This window comes from Xiphophorus hellerii, chromosome 18, assembly GCF_003331165.1.
Source record: "Xiphophorus hellerii strain 12219 chromosome 18, Xiphophorus_hellerii-4.1, whole genome shotgun sequence".
Taxonomy (NCBI): Eukaryota; Metazoa; Chordata; class Actinopteri; order Cyprinodontiformes; family Poeciliidae; genus Xiphophorus; species Xiphophorus hellerii.
Window position 1 is genome coordinate 27,273,843 of NC_045689.1, and position 22,452 is coordinate 27,296,294.

At 43.6% G+C, this 22,452-nt stretch overlaps 2 protein-coding genes and 1 long non-coding RNA gene across 5 annotated transcripts in view; 2 read left to right on the top strand and 1 right to left on the bottom strand.

Annotated features, from left to right (window-relative positions):
• LOC116708023 (roundabout homolog 2) overlaps positions 1-22,452 on the bottom strand; it is a 99,469-nt gene that overhangs the window by 15,050 nt on the left and 61,967 nt on the right. For both annotated transcript variants that reach the window (XM_032545775.1, XM_032545776.1), the window contains 9 exons: positions 20,946-21,112; positions 18,582-18,703; positions 18,182-18,398; positions 17,916-18,034; positions 9,484-9,655; positions 3,225-3,434; positions 2,385-2,427; positions 2,156-2,289; positions 1,766-2,053 (listed from right to left, as the gene is read on the bottom strand). In XM_032545775.1, the coding sequence (XP_032401666.1) occupies positions 1,766-2,053; positions 2,156-2,289; positions 2,385-2,427; positions 3,225-3,434; positions 9,484-9,655; positions 17,916-18,034; positions 18,182-18,398; positions 18,582-18,703; positions 20,946-21,112 (1,472 nt within the window). The remainder of the gene's footprint in view (positions 1-1,765; positions 2,054-2,155; positions 2,290-2,384; positions 2,428-3,224; positions 3,435-9,483; positions 9,656-17,915; positions 18,035-18,181; positions 18,399-18,581; positions 18,704-20,945; positions 21,113-22,452) is intronic.
• On the top strand, positions 10,408-11,101 carry LOC116708025 (uncharacterized). The gene is made up of 3 exons (XR_004336592.1): positions 10,408-10,525; positions 10,617-10,926; positions 11,008-11,101. It is a non-coding gene; the product is annotated as an uncharacterized LOC116708025 (long non-coding RNA).
• LOC116708024 (uncharacterized) lies at positions 15,163-16,249 on the top strand. Of its 2 annotated transcripts, XM_032545778.1 has the most exons (3): positions 15,165-15,673; positions 15,765-16,074; positions 16,156-16,249. In XM_032545778.1, the coding sequence occupies exons 1-3, from the start codon at positions 15,542-15,544 to the stop codon at positions 16,242-16,244; spliced, it is 531 nt and encodes a 176-aa protein (XP_032401669.1). In that variant the 5' UTR covers positions 15,165-15,541; the 3' UTR covers positions 16,245-16,249. The 2 variants fall into 2 exon arrangements, with proteins under 2 accessions (XP_032401668.1, XP_032401669.1); XM_032545777.1 differs by having other exon boundaries at positions 15,163-16,074.

Here is a 22,452-nt window from a genome sequence, read left to right on the forward strand (position 1 = left end):
TGGAGACCAGTTTTTGAGTGCAGTCCAGTTAAGAGTTCAGCAGTCTGATGGCAAGTGGGAAAAAGCTGTTTCGGAACCTGGTGGACCTGTACCGGATGCTGCGGAACCTCTTTCCAGAGGGCAGCAGGGAGAACAGTCCATGGTGGGGGTGTGAGGGGTCACTGACGATGTTTTGGCCTCGGGACACGCAGCGCTGGGATGAAATGTCCTGGATGGAGGGAAGGGGGGCCCCGATGATCCTCTCTGCTGTCCGCACCACTCTCCTCACGTTCTTCCAGTCGGAGGCGCTGCAGCCTCCGCACCACACAGAGAGGCAGCTGGTCAGAATGCTCTCTATGGTGCTTCTGTAGAACGTCTTGAGGACGGGCGGGGGCAGGTGTGCTCTTCTCATCCTCCGCAGGAAATACAAACATTTCTGTGCCCTCTTGACCAGAGACGTGGTGTTCACAGTCCAGGTGAGGTCGTTTGTGATGTGCACCCCCAGGACTTTGGTGCTGCTGACCACCTCCACAGCCAAGCTGTTGATGAGCAGTGGAGCGTGGTTGGGCCAGTTCTTCCTGAAGTCGACGATCATCTCCTTCCTCTTGTCAACGTTCAGGATCAGGCTGTTGTCTCTGCACCAGTCCACCAGCTGCTCCACCTCCTCTCTGTAGTCCAGGTCGTTGTCGTCTCTGATGAGGCCCACCACCGTTGTGTCGTCCGCGAACTTCACGATGTGAAGTACTTTTTCCACATAGGGTTGAACACTTCCCATTGTAATTACTCAAGTAAAGTTTTTATTTTAAAATAAACTTTCAAATCTTGGTAGGTAAATTTTACAAAAATATGTTTTTTAAATTTTTCAAAACTGTTACTTGTTCTCCTGGCTCTTCTCGATGTGAAGGAGCAGCGGCTCTACTCTGAGTCCCTCCCGGATGACTGAGCTTCTCCCCCTATCTCTAAGGGAGAGCCCAGACACCCTACGGAGAAAACCCATTTCGGCCGCTTGTATCCGCGATCTCGTTCTTTCGGTCATGACCCAAAGCTCATGACCATAGATGAGGGTGGGAACGTAGATCGACTGGTAAATCGAGAGCTTTGTTTTTTGGCTCAGCTCTCTCTTCACCACAATGGACCGGTACAGCGCCCGCTTGACGGCAGACGCTGCGCCAATCCGCCTGTCGATCTCCAGCTCCTTTCTTCCCTCATTCGTGAACAAGATCCCGAGATACTTGAACTCCTCCACTTGGGGCAGGACACCCCCCCTGACCCGGAGAAGGCACTCTACCCTTTTCCGGCTCAAGACCATGGCCTCGGATTTGGAGGCACTGATCCTCATTCCGGCCGCTTCACACTCGGCTGTGAACCGCTCCAGCGAGAGCTGCAGATCATGACCTGATGAGGCCAGTAGGACCACATCATCCGCAAAAAGCAGAGACGAGATCCTAAGGCCACCAAAACGGATCCCCTCAACACCTTGGCTGCGCCTAGAAATTCTGTCCATAAAAGTGATGAACAGAATCGGTGACAAAGGGCAGCCCTGGCGGAGTCCAACTCTCACCGGAAACGAGCCCGACTTACTGCCGGCAATGCGGACCAGACTCTGACACCGGTCATACAGGGACCTGACAGCCTGTATTAACAACATTGATTTTTTTTTCACAGTTTATTTTCAGGACATGGAAACACTTTTTAAAAAACGTGTAAAAACATATTTTTTTGAAAGTTACCTACTGCCGCTTTCAGTGCAACAAAACAAAGAGTTTGTATTGGGGAAGTTACTGACCGTTGCTTTTCTTGGTGTACTGGAGTTTGGCATATTCTGACCCCGACTGGCCAGACTGGATGGTCCAGCGGTCCAGGTCCTGCTCCAGACCCAGAATCCCAGCACTGGACAGCACTGGGTTGCTGCTGTAGGGGTCTGGACCCTGGTTGAAGGGCACGCTAGAGTAGGTGTCGTAGTAAGACAGCAGGTCGTCCTCGGCCGCCGTGTTGATGGTGCTGTAAATGGGACTGTCGTTGGACGCCGTGCTGCGCTTCTCCGTCTGACTGGGGTAGTTGATGATCCCGACGGCTGGACCGGAGGGAAAAAACAAACAAACAAACAAGTTATACTCTCGGCTGCAGCCCTCTGTGCTCCTATTCACCTGCATATTCAGCTTCCGAGGGCTCTTACAGTTATAATATCTTTCTGAGTCCAGTTTTCCAGAGCAGCAGTTGACGAAGTCTTTGCTGTGAGTGAGGTTCGGAGTGGGCCAGGAGTCCGCCAGCCAGGGGTAATTGCCCATATTTGACCCCAACAAGCCAGGCCTTGAGGGAGTGAAAGGTGAGAACGTATTAGCGCTGTTTCTATTAAACCCAGAGTGTCTCTTATCATGTGAATCAAACCTTAAAGAAGAGTTTACCCTCCATTGATGATTCCAGATCCTTCACTGTGAGCAAAGCCAACTGCAAAAAGGAAAAGAAAAAGAGCTAGAATATAAATCATGTTTGACAGCGGAGAAGAGAAAGCTTTTGCCTTAAGACATCTCTCTTTTTTTTCTGTCCTTCAAAGACTCTAAAGAGAACATGTGTGTTTAGAGTCTGTAGCCCTGTATCATTACACCTCACAGTACATTCAACTAAAGGCAGGTTTGAATTAATTTCTATGAAAACACACTTCTGACCTAAATACACTCAGACACACACAATGGATGGATTCACATTAAAGCACGCCTGCAACAAAAGGGAGGCGGCGACGCAAACTGACACAATCATGAGATAATCTAAATCACAATAATATAACACATAAAACCAAACTACATGTGCTTCTGAATGCATTAGGAAGTAAACAAACGATGTGTTTTCACTCATACACCCCTAGGCTTTGTTCTAAATCTGTACCGCTGCCGTTTCATTCTCCGCTGCCTTCAGTCGCGCAAGCTAGCGAGCTCGGATAATAAATACATTTAAATGAACTGTGGATGAGATTAAAGTGCAGGATTTGTTTTTTGCAAAAGCACACAACTGAAATTGAAAGCATTCATCACCATACAAGACGTTCCCCCCATCCCCAGAGGTGCGTCAGGAAGTTTGTCACTGTCACCGGGTTGAGCAAAAACAAACTGTGAACTGCTGAATCTGTTTTTTTTCCCGCGTCTCGTCCCGTTTTGTCGGATGTGGCGACTTTGAGGAGTGGATTGATGACGCCGGGTAGCCATTTTTGCTTGTCAGAAACGGAACAGGTACCGTTCTGGCTGCCTCACCTGCTGGCGTGTACGCGAAGGATGTGGTGTAGTGGCCCAGCTGCTTCCTCCTGCGGTGCCGGCAGTACAGCAGTCCGCCGGAGCCCATCAGAACCAGCCAGGCGGCCACGCCAAGCCCCGCGATGAAGGCCGGCTGGCGGATAACGCTGGCGATTTGCTCCGCCAAGCTGAGCTCGCCGCCTTTCTTCAGAACCTCCACCGGTTGTTGAGCTGAAAAACAACAAAAATACAAAAACACAAACACAAGGTCAAACCGCTGAATATTAAAGGTTTACAGTAGTTTAGACTTTGGGTTTTGCTTTGAATAGATGGGTTTCCTACACCGTCTGGAATTTGGTTTTATGATTTTTAGTCAAGTCAAGTTTACAAGTGTAGCACACATCAGCAACAGGGCAGTTCAAAGTGCTTTACACCATATGAACAGAATATAGTAACCGATTGTGAAACACCAAACGTTACATTTTGTCAAATACCATAATCAAAATCTTCAAGCAAATATTGTTACTTTTGCATAAAATAAAATCCTCAATGCAATTCAGTCATTTATTGCCAAAAGATGATTTAGGCAAAGAAAAAAAAATCACTTTTGACAAAAAATGACTTAGGCCGCTATTTTAGGAGCGTGACTAAGTGTGGTTCAATGTCCCACACTTACTACTAATCAAAGACAAGTCTGGGGTTTGATCCTTGATTAAGCTTAAGCAGATGTTTCAGCATCTTTGCAGTTTTCTGGAAGTTTGTTCCAGATTTGTGGTGCGTAGAAGCTGAATGCTGCTTCTCCATGTTTGGTTCTGGTTCTAGCATTATCTTAAATGTGGACACATATTTACTTTCCCTGAGTTTAATACATGTCAGATTGTCTTGAATTTCATCCTTCCATCCACTTCCATACGTTTTTAATTTTGCAGGGTTTACATTAAAAGTCAGAAATAATTAAATAGTGAAGTTTTGTATTTATTGCGTTAAAGCAGTGTTTCTCAAACTTATTCAGGCCGAGGACCACTTACCCCTTTTAACAAACACTCATGGAGCACCTAATTTGAAGTTGCCCCCATAATAACACAACATTTTAAAGCCTACATGAAACCAAAAAAAAAAAAAAAACAACTTTGCTACAACTGTTGTTATCCTCTAATAATGTTTGTAATTTTGAAGCATAATAAAAGAAAAATAGACTTGAGTTGCTTTGGGAAAAACAAATATTTTGTATCGTAACAAGTGTTCAAAAACCAAAGCTCTGCAGCTCACCCTGACAAACTTTCCACCGTTTTCTTTTCGGTGACACAGTCTTAAGCCATTTAGCCATTATTATCACACAATGCTTCTGTCAGCTAACTGTAGCATCGCACTTTGAACTCGCTTCACCGCAAATAAACGGTTGTTTACGTGAAAGTTTACATGGGTCACCAAGGGTGACCCTCTCAATGAGTGTGAGAGACCACAGTTTGAGAAAGACTGTGTTAAAGGACTGCAAAGATTAAACCCTGATTTAACATTGTGTTATTTAAGTTAGACAGGCTTTAAGCACTAAAGGCTTTGGATAAAGTTTTCTCTCTCAGTTGTCTTTGTAGAAAAGAGAGCAAGGAAATAGCAGCAGCAGCAGCTAGGAATGATCAAACTTCTCTAACATAAAAATAAATGTCAAAGTTGACGGTGACGAAGGCACAACGGAAAGCCGAAACACCTTAACCAGTGGAGATAAAACAAATAAATAAACGCAACATCTCTGACATGTCTTGATGACAGCAGTTGATGTTGGGAATAAAATTGGCCAGAATCACATTGGACGCTCTATTCTACCTCCTGATCCCTGTCAGATTGGTATAAAAGAAAAACAACAACAATAAAAACAAATATATAAGGCCACAAAGTCGCAGACAAGTCTCTAAATCTGTTTTCACACCAGACCTTGAGCTGAAAACACGATGTGCAGAATGTGTCCACTGTTTGTTTGAGTTTATTCACCTCTGGTGCCACGAAGCACAAGCATCTCCAGCTTTAAAGAACCTGTCCGCACATCTAAATACAATACAAGCTAATTGTAGAGAAAATACATCGTGTTCCAGATGAATATACCTTAAGAGAACATTTGCAGTAGCATCATTAATGCAGCTATTCTATTTTAACCAAGGAAGCAAAACAACGACATGTCCCAGAAATCCCAAGCAAGAATTTTGTATTTATTTGCAGAAAATGAGAAATGGTCAAAATATCGAAAAAGTTAATGTTTCTCTGTTTAACTCAGGAAGAGTTCAGAAATCAATATTTGGTGGAATAACCAGGAGGTTTTCAATGGGGTTCAGTGCAGTGGACTCTTCATTTTTCAGAGCTGTACATATTGATTTTACCGACCTACTTGCTACTGTACACTGGTCCATATCAATAAATTAGAATATTGTAAAAAAGGACAATATTTCTTGTAATCCATTTCAGAAAGTGAAATTCGCATATTCCATAGATTCATTACACATGGAGTGCGAGATTACAAGCTTTCTAATCCTTGTACAAAAGAATAATAAAAAAATCCAAGATCCATTGTCTCATAAAATAAAAATTTGACATTAGATTATTTAAAAAAAAAGAAATGTTTCAAACAGAAATGTCAGGCTTCTTATATTTATTTCTGTAAACATTCATGATATGTTTACATAAGTTCTTTTGCATAAATCACTGCATCAATGCGGCGTGGCATGGAGTCAATGGTTCTGCTGAGTTCAACAGATTTTGCTTGACAGTCCTCTCTAAGTTACAGCTGTGATTGTTGCTAGGGCACATTTTCCTGCTGGACTCTTCCTTCCACTTAGCTTTCCATAAATATGCTTGGATGCAGTAACAGCCAGATTCTTCATCAATGACCTTCTGTAGCTCATCTTGGTTGAAAACTGTGTCAGTAAGCGTCTGCTGGGCTGCTGACTGAAGCCAGCCGTCTAACATCTCTGTCCTAAAAATCACTGATGTTCTCATTTTTCCGAGAAACCGAATTTCGGGTTTCAGTTTGAAACACACGAATCTGTGTGAGACGAACATCTGCAATATGCAAGTTCAGCTTTTCGATTTCATTACAGAGAAAATGCGTTTGTTTAATTTGCCGAGATGCACCTGCATGTGAGATTTGAGACGTAATGGCTTTTCAAAAATTCAGCCGCCGCGTCCCTTTGTAGCAGCAGCGGTGGCAGCGTCCTTGTTACTCTGGATGGTGACAACCGCAGAATACAATGTGTCTGGACTTTGACTGGAATGATGATTTCTGCGCCTTCCCACAGCCCGTCTACTGAAATCCAATTAATCAACATAGAGGCGGGAATGGATGTAACACTCCATCAGCCTATGGCTGTAAGAAGCTCTGGGTTTCTAAGAACTAATAAAGACTGAGGAGAAGCCCCAAATCAGAGACCAATCATGGAAATATATTTTCAATGCTCAGGGTGACTCTGGTTATATGCCATGAAGTAATTTCTCTCAAAGGTTTGGTTTATTTTTCCATTCCATATACTAAAATAAAATGGTAGGACTGAGCAAAGCAGTATTCTATTAAGTTTGATAAGCCATTCAATTAAATATGAAAATAAATAACAATAAAATAAACAGTTAAAGAGACGCAGGGGGATATAGTAAGTGGCATTGATTTGTGGAGAATTTTCTCTTCATTATCACAGTTAGGCAGAAATAAGGTTGAACTTATTCTACAGAACATCTTAAGAAATTTTGTTAAGATTTAATCTAAGATGTTCTTCTGCTTGCGTATTGAGGGAAGCATATCAGGGCCATTATAGAAAAAAAACAAAGAGAAATTTTTCAGCCCAGAAAAATTTGACATTTTTAGATTTATCTCAGAGAAAAACAAAAGCAATTCGAAGCTTAGAAATTTCGAGGACATTTGTAAGTTCAAAAATTTGCCAGAAAGAAACTGAAACTTTCCAGGAAAAAAGTTTGAAAAAGTCAAAAATTTCAAACTTGTGGAAATTTTCAGAGTTTGTAAAGTCAAAACTTTTTGAAAAGTCAAAGACTTTTGACTTTTTCAGACATTTTTTGTGAAAACTCTGCTTAAAATGATGAGCTTCACTCAATGATGAGTGAATTTGCATTAATAGTTGCGATCTCAGAGGGTCTGTTATCTGCTCTGACTGGTGTTATCTGTTTCCTTTCATGCTTCCCAAAAAATCTGGTTAGCATGTAGATAGCATCTAATGGTTGCTATGGTAATCTCAGCAGGCCACTCCTTTCCCTGCATTTCTCTAATGTCTTTCACTTACCTTACCGTCGTCCTCACTGTGTGAGACGGCAGGAGAAACACGTCCAATCTAGAGAGCTTTGGCTAAAACATTTGCAAAGTAATCAATATTTATATCCATAGATTCCAGGAAACAGGAATCTATGGATTGTGAACAGATTAAAAGTAAAAAAAAGATCAAATGTTTCAGCAATATTCTTTAAGGTTTAAAAGTTTATGCACTGGTAGTTTTTGCTAAAACAATTATTTTCTCCTGGGAGTTTTTGTTCCTTGCAAAATGGATACTTTATTTTGTTGTTTTTGTTTTTTGGTGTGGGAGTTTACACCACTGCTACAGAAGAAAAAAAATTATTCCTTATAGCTGTTTACACATCTTTACACGGTGTGCCAATAGAGGGAAGTAGAAGTTTAACTAAACAGATATTTCAACATTATTATCACGCCACACATTCAGACCTCTGCATGCTTCCACACAACCTCTACTCTCTCCTAACACACTGACAGAGGAAACACTGCATGACAGACAGACAGCTAGACAACTCAGTGACAGCTGGATGGAAAGGTACGGAGCAAAAGATATGGTTTCATAGCAGAATGCAAATTGCTCACATTCATCCTAAGCAATGGTTAGACTTCCCAAAATTACACTGTACACTTTGTGGCAGGTTTTACACACTGCCTGAAATATTAAGCTTCCTGGAAAACTTCAGAAGACAAATTAAAGCAATTTAACTTAAAAATCTCTCAGGAGAGTCAGAAGATTTACAGTTTGAAGAAAATATTAGGATGAATTAAAACGTGATATATGTGGTGGTTTGACTGATTCCTGGCTTTAATATGAATGGATCATTTTCAGGTTTAGAAGCAAAAGAATCCAACCTAAATGGTTTTCTGTTTCATGTTTCACAGAAAAAATACTTTACATAAGTTTAAGGGTTTTTTTTGTTTCATAGAAATAGATTTCAAAAAGAGAATGAAACACAAATCTTTGACAAACCTCCAGAAAACTGCAAAACAGCCGAAACACAATCAAAGTTTAAAATGTGTCTGTTTAGAGTTGCCTTTGAGTCATAACAACTGGAACGTTGATTATGGTGATTATTATTCTTGATGAATTTAATGTTGGCATTTGACAAAATATAATGCTTAATGCTTGTTTCGTAGTTGGTTATTGTACGTTTTTATCATGTAAAGAACCTTGAACTGCTTTATTTCTGAAATGTGCTAATCTGACTTACATTTTTAATCAGAAATTAATACTAAAAAGAAGAAAACAAATAGGCTTTGTGCTCATCTGCAGTAAACATCTTTATTCATACCACCTTATTTAATCATTCTCTGATGATTTGAAGAACCTTTTAGTAAAGTAAAGTGAGTAAATATTGTCAAATCAAAAAAAGTCAGTTAATGTTTCTGTTTAGTTTAAGAATGAACTAAAAGTGGAAGCACATTACCATAATAGGTCTTTAAATAATGTATCATATTCTCCTTCGTAACATGACAAACATGTTGGAGACGTTGGAAGTCCAGCATAAACCCCACAGAATACTCATAACTGGAATATCTAAATACTTCTCCACGATGATAACTGTATAAAATGCTTCTGATTGGCATGTCGAGGGATGTGTCACTGGAGTTATTTTGCAGTCTGCCAGAAGTTGTCAGTCAGATTTTGTCACTCCAGTTTCCAGCGCCTGCAAACAAACACCCAGAGCTGCTCCGCATATATATCCATCTCCCTAATTTGTGAACACGCCATGTTTGGAAGAATTTGAAGGAAAACATCAAGTAAACACGAGGCTACTGCTTCAGATATAAAAAGATCTTTTTTTCTTTTTCTCAGTTTGAATTCTCGACTAACATCTTTCACAGCCCCCGAGAAGAGTGATAATCGCAACACCGCCCTGTTTTTAACCCGCTCAACAACACTCGGAGGACGGCTTTCACCCGGGGTAAGCTCAGCCTGCTGGGAGTGCGTCCTGCCATATTCTGCAGAGCGTGGCGGCTGAAACGGTTTGAGTGACTCACCGACAAGCAGGCTGACAGGCAGACTCAGAGCGCCCACACCCAGACTGGTGACAGCAGCCACCGCCACCGTGTACTGGACGTCAGGGAGCAGACCCGTCAGCAGGATGGACAGAACGGAACCGTCCACCGTTCGGTTTATCTGACTCTCCGCGTCGCCGGACAAACACCAGACCTGAGAAGAGACGAAGATGAGCAGGAGTTAATGTTTGCTGCTTCAGCACGAGACAAGGCGGCTCTGATCATGACTGGTTTGAAAAAAAAAAAAAAAGGAAAAAATAGGACGTAATGTTTAATTCTGACCTTTTTGTGCTTTCATATATGGATAGAGTGGAGGAATTTTGATGCTGTAATGTGGAAGTTTTAGGTCAACAAATGGCTAAATCTTTCCAGATTAAAGCTGCATTATGTAACTTTTATTTTTTTAAAAATGAGAAAAGTTTTCTTATTTATTTGTTAAAACAGTTTGTTTGCAAAAAAAAATCAAGTTCCTATGCCTTCTCCCTGATATCCTGCTGCCATCTGCAGAAGCATACCGCTTCATCAGAAACAACCAATCAGAGCCAGGAGGAGGGTCTTAGCGCTGTCAATTACCTCGTGTATGTGCTATGACCCACGATGCCAAATTACAAACATAAAAAAAACAACAAAAAAACTTTAAATAGCTCTTTTTATACATCGCAGTTGTGCGCTACCTTGTGTCAATCTATCACATAAACCAAAAACATCCGTTGGGATTTAATTGGGATTTTAAGAGTGAAAACATGAAAAAGCTAAAGTGATGTGTATACTTTTGCGAGGGTACATTTCAACCAATTTTCTTTTATATTTATCCTAATCGAGCTCTTATTGTTATGTTCCGGGGTTCTCTGGTTCTCTTGGTGGGGTTTTTCCTGTGTGCCTTTACCACCAGATGGCGACAGGTTCCGGTTGGAGTGCGGTGGTATCATCATCATCCACAGCTGTCATCAATTACCCTCATCAGCGGAGCCTACTTAAGGAGTTGACCGCCAGTCCAGCGTCGCCTGAGTGTTTGCCAGTCACGGTACCTCTGAGCCCCCTTGAGCCCTGTCTCTGTGTTCCTCGTTGCCTTGAGCCTTCTAGTGATTCTCTTTGTGTTCCTCTGTTGCCTTCAGGTGATCCCTTTGACACTCTGGACCCGTGGACCAGAGCCTGGCAGCTTTCCTGGTTTCAGAACCTCCCTCGTGACGCCGTGGAAGATACCCACTGGTCGCCCGAGTTCCCAGACTCACCTCTCCGTTGTTTTTGCAAGTATCTCCTGGACCCCACGGCTGGCGGTCGAACCACTCCGCTGTGTTCCCGTTGCACCCGAGCCTACCTGTCCGTTCTCCGCCGCACTCCTCCGTTTGTTCCTGGACCCACTAAGAGACCGAGACCCTGGACATACTCAGTTACCCTCCAAGATTCAGATCCAACCACCACCAAGTAAGATCAACCTGTGTTACATCTGAGTTTTCCATATTCCCACGACCCCTGAACTCACCAGTCTGCTTTTTCCCCTCGCAGTGAACCACTGCTGCCCGTTACAGTTGATTCCCTGGACCAGACCACCTTCCCACACTCTGATAATTGTGTACCTTAATAAATCACTTTAACTGATTCCTACTCTCCTGTCTTGTGTTCTGCATGTGGGCTAGAAACCTTTAACCCATCATGACAGAACACTCAGGCCTACAAATCAGCCCAGCAGACGCAATCCGGAGAGCATTATCAGAACAGCAATCATTATTACAAACCCATGAACATGCCTTAAGAGAGCTAAGCAGAATCCAAACCGAAACAAACCAACAGTTGTCTGAACTAACCCGCTATCTTCGAGGTTCTACCCCTCAGACTTCTCCAGATCCAGATCCCGCTCCAGCTCCTGATCCAGCTCCAGTAATCCAGCCCACGGTTTCTGAAGTCCGTCCACCCATGCCCGAACGATTCACAGGTGAGCTGAGCAAATGCAATGGTTTTCTCCTGCAATGCTCCATCACCTTCAATCACTCCCCGAGAAGTTTTTCTTACGATAGTTCCAAGATCGCATACGTCCTGTCCTTGCTGTCGGACCGAGCTTTGTTATGGGCCGAAGCTCGATTCCCGGATCCGGCACACTATGGTTGTTCTTTCGATGTGTTCATAAAGGAATTCAGACAAGTGTTTAGTCAAGATACAGACAAGTCATTTAATTCCAGAGAGCTATGGAATATTAAACAGGGAAATAGAACTGTGGCGGATTTCTCCGTCGATTTCCGCATTAAGGCTGCAGCTACGGGCTGGAATCCAGCCGCACTTAAGAGCGCTTTTTATAACGCGCTAAACGAAAATATTAAGGATGAGTTGGCCACTTGTGATGAACCAAGAACACTAGAGGAACTAATTAGCCAGACCATTCGACTTGATCACAGGATCCGGTCCCGCACTATAGATCGGGGTCGTAGGAGCCAACCGTTTAAACACCTCGGTGGCTCCGCTCCCGCTTGGGCGTTTTCTCCGCCCCGAGTTTCGCAGGAGTCAGAACCCATGCAAGTGGGACGAACTCGCCTGACACCAGAGGAACGCCAGCGGCGCATCTCTGCCCGCCTGTGCATTTATTGTGGTTCTCCAGGTCATTTCCTCGCCAAATGCCCGGTCCGTTTAAACCTCCCGGTCCGCCAGTAGAGGCGAGGAGGTTGGCGGACCATCCCAAAATAAAAGACTCTCCTCGCTTACTGTTGCCCGCTACTATCATGGTTCAGACTCAGTCTTATCCTTTTTCCGCCCTTGTCGACTCCGGTTGCGAGCAAAACCTGATCGATGAATCCTTGGTTAAACAAATGGAAATAGAGACTGAACGACTACCCATTCCGCTGCGAGTCACCGCCCTTGATGGGAAGACGCTGCCACAAATCACACATAAAACCAAGCCTATCCACCTCATCATTTCTGGCAACCACAGTGAGTTTATTTCATTTTTTGTTTTTCCGTCAGCCAACTCCCCCATAATTTTAGGTTTTCATTGGTTACAACTTCACAACCCACAAATAAACTGGTCCGAAAGAAACATTGAATCCTGGTCCATCTCGTGCCATTCATCTTGTCTCCGCTCAGCCGTTCCCCCAGGTCCGTCACCAGCAGAGCCACAGGAGGCGGATCCAGCTGATCTCTCCGCTATCCCCGCCGAATACCACGATCTAGCCCCAGTGTTCAGTAAGTCCAAGGCTCTTTCTCTCCCTCCTCACCGTCCGTATGACTGTTCCATAGACCTCCTGCCTGGTGCTCCATTGCCCACCAGCCGCCTATATAATATATCACGTCCCGAAAGAGAAACTATGGAGAAATATATTAAAGAATCCGTGGCAGCCGGTATAATCCGTCCATCATCATCTCCCCTGGGAGCTGGATTTTTCTTTGTGGGAAAGAAAGATGGTTCCCTGAGACCCTGCATAGACTATAGAGGGTTAAACAATATCACAGTTAAAAATAAATACCCCCTGCCATTATTATCATCTGCCTTCGAACCTGTGCAGGGTGCTACAGTATTTTCCAAGCTCGACTTAAGAAACGCCTATCATCTTCTGCGTATACGGCAAGGTGATGAGTGGAAGACTGCGTTTAAGACCCCTATGGGCCATTTTGAGTACTGCGTTATGCCATTTGGTTTATCTAATGCTCCCGCCTTCTTCCAAGCCCTGGTTAATGATGTCTTGAGAGATTTCTTGAACATCTTTGTGTTTGTATACCTGGATGACATTCTCATTTATTCACAGACACTAGAGGAACACAAACGCCACGTCCGCATGGTCCTGCAAAGGCTACTTGAAAATAAACTGTTCGTCAAAGCTGAAAAATGTGAGTTCCACAAGTCATCCGTGTCTTTCCTGGGTTTCATATTAGGGGACGGGCAGGTGCGGCCAACCGAGGAAAAGATCCGAGCAGTCCTGGAATGGCCTACACCCGAAACCCGCAAACAGCTCCAGCGCTTCCTTGGTTTTGCTAACTTTTATCGCCGCTTCATCAGGAACTATAGTCAAACAGCTTTACCGCTGACTGCTCTAACCTCATCTAAGATCCCTTTTAGTTGGACTCCGGAGGCAGAAGTGGCGTTCTCACGTCTCAAGGCCCTCTTTGCCAACGCACCCATCCTTGTTCAGCCAGATCCATCGAAACAATTCATCGTTGAAGTTGACGCCTCAGACACCGGAGTCGGTGCAGTTTTATCTCAGATCTCCTCTCGTGACAATAAAACTCACCCTTGTGCCTTCTACTCACGCAGATTATCCCCTCCAGAGAGAAACTATGATGTGGGAGACCGGGAGCTGTTGGCCATTAAGTTGGCCCTGGAGGAATGGAGACATTGGCTGGAGGGAGCCGAGCACCCAGTTCTGGTCTGGACCGATCATAAGAACTTATCCTACATTCAGTCTGCCCGGAGGCTCAACCCACGTCAATCACGCTGGTCACTGTTCTTCTCCCGGTTCAACCTCTCTGTCTCATATCGTCCAGGGTCTCGCAACGTCAAACCTGACGCACTTTCCCGCCTTTACTCACCTGATGATTCTGAGAAGATTCCGGCAACCATTCTTCCCCCCAGCTGTACAGTCGCCACCGTTACCTGGGAGATCGAAGACATCATTAAGCAAGCTCAGATAGCTGAACCAACACCCGCCTCCTGTCCACCCAAGAAGCTCTTCGTCCCCGTCTCAGTCCGAGCCCGTTTTCTTCGCTGGATCCATGCCTCCAAGTTCTCTGCACACCCCGGAATCAGCCGCACAATCGCACTAGTCAACCGCAAGTTTTGGTGGCCATCTGTTCATAAAGATGTCAGTGAATACGTCCGAGCCTGCACCACCTGCTCCAGAAATAAAACGTCTCATCAACCTCCGTCTGGTTTCCTGCAACCTCTCCCCATTCCCAAACGACCATGGTCCCACATAGCCGTGGATTTTGTTACCGGCTTACCTCCTTCCAAGGGCATGACCACCATCCTCTCCATCGTCGACCGTTTCTCCAAGGCCTGCCACTTCGTTCCCCTCCGTAAATTGCCCACAGCTTTCCAAACCGCACAACTCCTCGTCAAGCACGTTTTCCGGCTCCATGGCATCCCACGAGAGATCCTTTCAGACCGAGGTCCCCAGTTCATTTCCCAGGTTTGGAAAAGTTTCTGTTCTACTCTCAATGCATCTGTTTCTCTCACGTCCGGTTTTCATCCCCAGACCAACGGTCAAACGGAAAGGCTCAATCAGGACCTGGAGACCACCCTCCGCTGCTTCACCTCCACCAACCCCTCCGACTGGTCCCGATTCCTTCCTTGGGTGGAGTACGCTCACAACAGCCACGTTTCAGCGGCTACCGGTATGTCCCCGTTTGAAGCATCCATTGGTTATCAACCCCCTCTGCTACCCTCGGAGGAAGAGGATATTTCCGTCACGTCCGTCCGTCACCACATTCGCCGTTGCCATAAGATTTGGAACACCATCATCCATAACCTCAACCAAACGGCGGACCGTAATAAGCGTCAGGCCGACCGTAAGCGGAGGCCCGCACCTTTATACACCCCTGGTCAACAGGTATGGCTCTCTTCACGCGACATTCCCCTCAAGTCCATTTCCAGGAAACTCTCTCCCCGCTATATTGGTCCGTTCCCCATCGAAGCTGTAATCAGTCCGTCTGCTGTTCGTCTCCGTCTGCCCGTCTCCCTCCGCGTCCATCCCACCTTCCATGTGTCTCAGATTAAGCCCGTCCAGACCAGTACGCTCTGCCCTCCGGCCGAACCCCCTCCACCCCCCCGTGACATTGATGGTCATCCTGCCTACGACGTCCGCCGGATCGTGGACTCCCGTCGGCGAGGTCGCGGCTGGCAGTACCTCGTCGATTGGGAGGGCTACGGTCCGGAGGAGCGTTCCTGGATCCCTGGGTCGTTCATCTTAGATCGTTCCCTCATCTCCGACTATCGCTCCTCGTTGCCGTCCAGTTCTTCTAGGCCGCCAGGTGGCGACCATTGAGGGGGGGGTACTGTTATGTTCCGGGGTTCTCTGGTTCTCTTGGTGGGGTTTTTCCTGTGCGCCTTTACCACCAGATGGCGACAGGTTCCGGTTGGAGTGCGGTGGTATCATCATCATCCACAGCTGTCATCAATTACCCTCATCAGCGGAGCCTACTTAAGGAGTTGACCGCCAGTCCAGCGTCGCCTGAGTGTTTGCCAGTCACGGTACCTCTGAGCCCCCTTGAGCCCTGTCTCTGTGTTCCTCGTTGCCTTGAGCCTTCTAGTGATTCTCTTTGTGTTCCTCTGTTGCCTTCAGGTGATCCCTTTGACACTCTGGACCCGTGGACCAGAGCCTGGCAGCTTTCCTGGTTTCAGAACCTCCCTCGTGACGCCGTGGAAGATACCCACTGGTCGCCCGAGTTCCCAGACTCACCTCTCCGTTGTTTTTGCAAGTATCTCCTGGACCCCACGGCTGGCGGTCGAACCACTCCGCTGTGTTCCCGTTGCACCCGAGCCTACCTGTCCGTTCTCCGCCGCACTCCTCCGTTTGTTCCTGGACCCACTAAGAGACCGAGACCCTGGACATACTCAGTTACCCTCCAAGATTCAGATCCAACCACCACCAAGTAAGATCAACCTGTGTTACATCTGAGTTTTCCATATTCCCACGACCCCTGAACTCACCAGTCTGCTTTTTCCCCTCGCAGTGAACCACTGCTGCCCGTTACAGTTGATTCCCTGGACCAGACCACCTTCCCACACTCTGATAATTGTGTACCTTAATAAATCACTTTAACTGATTCCTACTCTCCTGTCTTGTGTTCTGCATGTGGGCTAGAAACCTTTAACCCATCATGACACTTATATTGAAAGCAAAACTTCGCTTGAAGAATCCAGACTCAAAACAGAAGATCTCTTCCTGAATGATATCATTTTAAACTACAGTTGATAAGGACTCATTCTCACTGCAAAATATCTTATCTGATAGGAAACAAAAAATAGAAAGAATATAAAGGCTTTTCGTCCCGCTTTTGTAAATTAATCAGCCCTAATTTTGTCACGGAAATTTTTATCAGTAACATAGCAACCGTAACTCAGATTCTTTCCAGCTTCTGCTATATATAATCTGCATATCTATCTACATTGATATTCAGGAAGCGACTCTTTCATTAATTAACCTTTTGTGAAGTTCTGCGATGAAGTCGCTGAAGGTTATAATGAACATCTGTGCCGCAACACCAAGCTATCTGTTTAGAGCGAAGTGCTTTTTTAAAATATTTAAGGCTTTGATTAACAAATGCAGCACATGGTTTCTTGGAAATGAGAAACTTTACGATATTTGGTTTGATCCTTGCCTTCTGCTGCTAAACATTGAAATGAGCTGCCTTCTATTTGTTTCTACCTGTACTCGCAGATGGAAAGAATACGTCAAAAACAATAGAGTTGAACTTTTTCCTGGATTAGCAGCCTGGTGATTAGTAATCAGTGTTGTGCTAATGCTAAAGGACAGACAATCAGGACTCTGTTCTTTTTCTCTCTTTCTCTGCTCAGCAAACAGATGACAGGAACAGTAAGTGTTTAGCAGACAAACTGATGACAAAACAAGAACTGGCAGCACACGAGCAGCAAAAGAGTCATTACTAATTGTTAATTACAAATCAGTGTTTTTCACATCCATCTCAACAACAGCTCTGTACACCTCTGAGTAAAGCCTGCGGGAAAAAAATACACAAAAAGCAAAAAGACCAGCTTGTTTTGTTTTGACTGATTTTGCTAGTCTGATACCTCCATCACACTCTTAGGTGTGTGTCTTACACTTCTTTGGATGCTTTGCATGAGCAACACTCCGACATATTCTACATGTCAGATAATGTAACACAGGTGATGTGACCTGAATGTGTTCATGTGATGTGACCTGAAGCTAAGCTAAGCTAATTTTGTGGAAATTTGGAAAGGTTTGGTGCTCTAATCAGCACAATAAAGAGATGCGTACATGCTGTAAATATGTACAACGCCAAAAACCTTTTTGTACAGTGAGTCTAAAAAACATGTTGCAGAGAACATTATTTGTTTAGCTTGCTAACCAAATATTTAACTTCAAACTAAATATTTAGCTAACCTTTTAACAGGACTCTTCAGGGGTTTTCTTCTAGTTGCTCTTCTGAATAGGTCCCATCTGTGTAATGCATATTTGTCTTGTCTTGTTAGTGTTAGCTGCTAACTCTAGCAGCTCCACCAGAGTTAGCTTACGCTAACTTGTAAGGTTTTGTAAGCCATGTATCCTTTTAATGCCACTTCACAGAAATGTACTACTTGGTGTTGATCTGTTACATAGCATCTGAATAACATCCATTGAAGTTTGTGGTTGTAATGTGACAGACCTTTGGTAAAAGTGAAAGGGTATATTTAAATTTGAAATGCTCTATATGTGACAAGATAGCAACATGAAGGTTTTCAAAGCACCCACCTTGTACTCTAGGATGATGCCAGTCTGAACGTTATGAGGCGGTGGCTCCCAGGAGACACTGATACTTGAGCTATTGGTGAGCTGCACCACTGAAACAGCCTGCGGAGGGCCACTTAAGGCTAGAAAGAGGAGAAAATATTGAGCTAAAATGGGTGGACAAATGTTAGATGACAGCGATATAGCTACAAGTCCATGTTTCTGCATGACTTCCAACACATTTCTGGAAATAGCTGATGTAATCTGTTGCATTGTTGGTAATCTCATACCCTCGTCAGGGGTCCGGACCAGAACCATGAGACTGTCGTGGCCCTGTAGCTCATTGAAGTAGGGCCGTATCTTGACTTCATACTCCTTCTTGCTCTGGAGATCTGCTAACACCGCGCTGTAGTCGGATGTCGCCTCCACATCTCGGACCAGCCAGGAGCCCCCGACAATCCGGTAAAACACGCGGTAACCCTGGATGTACCGGGACTGACGGGCGACCTGGAAAGAGTTGGCAGGAAACAAACGAGCACATCATCCGCCTTCCAGCAGTGTTCGGGCTACCACAGATCCAGTTTGTTTCATGCACTGTGTGAGGGAGCTACTAAAGCTAATGAACGAGGATTAGCGTTGCCTTTTGCCACTTCGATAATTAAAACATCTCCAGCCACGAAGTGAACTCACAGTCCAAGAAATCCTGGCAGTGGTGGGAGAAAGAACCACGGGCTTCTGCAGGTAGATGGAAACCTCCCCCAGCTCTCTCTGAACTTGCCTGTGGTCCACGCCCTGCTCTGTTGGACTCCCATCTGACTCCACAGAGAAATGAGATAAAGCCAGAAATAAATAAATAAATCAAAGCAAAGCACAGCTGAGCAGCAGCCACTTAGCAAAAAATGAAGAAGAAGAAAAAAAGACGAACTTGAAATTCAACATTGCTCAGGGCAGAAAAGCACCACGCTGAGAAAGCAATTAGTTATGACACTGTACATGAAAAACAACTTCTTAAAAGAGCACGGCACATTATCTCTGCTCTACATCCACTATCTTTGTTTTTCTTTAAATATGCAAAAATGGAAGTGCACACTGAGGGAAATGGACAAGTGTAAAAAGCAAAGGATTTACTAAGAAAGTGCAAACGTTCGTGTTTTACAGGAAATGCCGGTTATTTGAGATCAATGCAACATTTTTCCCACACATTTTGACTGAAAAATAAATAAATCTTTTACAAAAAAAATAAAAAATAAATGTGCAGATTCTTAAGTAATCTTAAATTTCAGCATTTAATCTGGGATTGATAGAAATCTGTTCTGGTGACACCCACAGAGTTATTGTCAGATTCAGTTCTGGACTTTGGATAGACCAATCCGAAACTAAAATGTTCCTCTCAGTAGGTTTTTCTTTGGTGTATATTTTTTATTTTTTACATTTGAGGGCAGTGGTGCCTCCAATGTAAACCCAAACCCAATAGCTAGATGAATAAATGTGGAATAAATGTTTCTTTTTTCTTTGTGCCACCCTATTTTTTTTATTTTTCTCTTCTTTTTTTTTTTTTTTTTTTCGTATTTTTCCTGGCCTGCTCTTCCCACCCTTAGGAAAACCTTCTGGGGGCGCCACCGTATGAAGGAAGTAATGGTGATGCAGAAAAATAAAACTGCCTTTCATGTGGTTTTCTAACACCATCTGGAAGTTTTGATTTTAAAATGATGAATATTTAGGAATGTTATTGAATTCAATACCCAATAATGAAGAAAACATCAGCTCACAGATCCTACATCCACCCCATGTTTCCCTGAGGGAACACTGTTCATTTGGTGATGTTGTATAGTATATATACTTTTTTTTTTGTTAAGCATCCTCTTTATGCTCGTCATTTAAATCAGGTTTCATCGCAGCACAACACATTCACCTACCCAGTTTTGGAACCTGTTGTCTGACCTCGATGTTTTATGTGGAACAAAAGACTTTCTGCCTAGCAACCCGGCTCCTTACTCCAGATCCTTGGTGAAAACAGGAGTTTGTTGTCAAAAGTAGCACACAGCTGCTACTTCCACAAATCTCAGCTCTTTTGTTGTAGTTGTCGGCCCTTTGGCAGCCTCCCTCTCCAGTTTCATTCTGATATCACTTTCAGACAAACGACCAGTTGATATCAATCAATAACACCTGAATTATTCGTACTGCTGATTATTTTAATTCAACGAAGGAGTTTGTTTCTGATACGGAATGAAACAGGCACAAAGGGTATTATTTTAAAAATAACAAGGATAATAATTTCTCTGTGTTTTTGCACATTTTTACCAAATGATGTCAAACATTATTTATATCCTTTTCAATCAGTAGAAAGCTTTAAATTGCATGATAGTACTCAAACCCTTCCTGTAGTTCCTGGTCTGCATTTTGTATTTTTCCACTAATATTTTGATTATTTTCTATGACGAGACCAAACGGTTTAACACTGAAAGGCCTAATTTTATCATCAACCTAATTTTATTTTCTTCAAAGAACCCTTTCAAATTGTAAGATGAAGTCCAGCCACAAGTAGATTTTGGCAAAGTACAAATATCAGATTAAGCATAAATTTTATTGATAACTTAGGTTTACAATGATTATATGGCATATTTTTGTGCCCTTCTTCTGATTGATACATTTGCACAGCAAGCTCCTTTTTTATCTTTGCTCTTCCTTTGAACCGAAAGACGTTTTTCAGCAAATGAAAAGAAGATCCTATCGCAGCTGGACTTTATTTGTCCTTCGTTAGTTCATCTATATTTTAGGAAAAGTGCGCACAGAAGAGAACTAAATGCTGCAATTACATCAACATTTGCTCCAGCATAGAGTTAGTTTGGGAGTACATACTTATGCTACTACAGTGATGCAGTGTTTTATTATACTGTAGTTGTGCAGGACACAACTCCACAAATTGGAAAAAAAAAAACAAACAAAAAAAAACAGCTGAAGATAGTTCACAACACTGGCGTTATTTTACATCCCAATATCTCTGCATTTAATCAGGTGTGTGCAGATCGCTGAGGGCCTCAGAACAGAACTCACCCTGAGTCCGGACCGGCTCAGAGATCGGACTGGGGTCACTGAGGCCGTAGGAGTTGACGGCTCGGACTATAAACAGGTAAACCGTGTTTGGGAAAAGTCCAACGACCGTGTGCCTCTCGTGCTTCACGTGGTCCGCAACGGTTTGCCAGGTGCTGCCCACCGACTGGCTGCGTGAGAGAAAAGAGCACAAGGGAAAACAGGATTATTAAAACTTGTTTTTTAAATCGAAAAAAAAAATACATTAACTTTTTCGATTACAGGTAAAAAGAAACTGTGAATGTGACAGGAATACTAATATGAATCCCTCCGATCCTAATCAGGAGGATGTTTTCCACCCAAAAAAAGAACACAGATAATCAAACAGGCTCTAATATCCTGGGTTTTTCAGCTTCTGTAATTTATCGTCTCATCTTGATTGACGTGGGTTTGAGCACAATGGTTAGTTCAGTGATTGCGGCCGATGAGAGCACGGACGGATGAAATTGGAAAAGTCGGTGTCAGAAGGAGAGATCTGAAGTTCACATCCTGTAAAATTCAGTCACGGTAGTCGTCCTGACAGATGATAAAAAAAAGAAAAGAAAACACACACTCAAATCTCACGAGGCTGCGACAGCTCCAAGCACTAAGTCAAGGCGATGGGGTGAATTAGTTCGAGTAAAGATTCTCTTTAAATGTCTAACAGAATTTCTTTCTCTATTGGAGGGAATGATTGTTGTACTAGAAAATTATAAAATACATCTGAAAGAGACACTTAGAAAGCTGAGAATGAATAAAGACTTTGAATCCGTCGGTGAATGAAACATTATTATGTCGCTGTCATTTTTCTACTACATCAAACGTTGGCAACAATCAAAGTAATACACATGCAGGAAGATATCTAAACAAAATCAGCAGAGAAGCTGCATAATGACATAGAAGGCTAATATAATAACTAAAAATAGCCAGGATATAGGAAAGAATCCTGCGTCATGCAAAATAATTTTAGCAGCTGGTTAGTTAATGTCTTTGGGTTTTCTCAGTTTGTCATTTTGCTTAGTTAGGATTGTTGGGTTTTTGAATTTGTAGTTGTGTTTAGTGAATTGTTGAAATTGAACCGAAAACATGACTTAAACAAAATTTGACTTTGTAATTGGACAACTTGAAAGTTGGCCTCTGTCCCTTTAAGAAGCTCCTGCTCTTCCTGAAACTCCGCCTTCAGTAGGTCATCACAATGCTTTTCATTGCACCATTTACAAACATTCTTGGACTGAACAGTAGTTTGTATGATGAGCTCAGCGGATGAGCAGTTCCACCAGGTGTTTGCTAATTCCTGCTGCCACTAGTCTGGAGGAGCTGAGTGACGGCGGTGCGGGGGTGTTCTGGGAGGCAGATGCTGCTTTGCGGAAATAGGCGAAGCTTTGTGAAAACAAGTGCTTAGGCATCCTCAAAGGTTGCTATGGGAGATTCAATGATTTCTCATGCAAGAAATAATGAAAGAAATACTCCAGGTATTTTTTTTTTTTTTTTG

Bases quoted from the DNA above. Each gene is read 5' to 3' on its own strand.
- LOC116708024 (XM_032545777.1), top strand. From the start codon at position 15,542: ATGGCGACAGGTTCCGGTTGGAGTGCGGTGGTATCATCATCATCCACA. The intron at 16,075-16,155 runs GTAAGATCAACC...TTCCCCTCGCAG, and splicing joins TCAGATCCAACCACCACCAA to TGAACCACTGCTGCCCGTTA.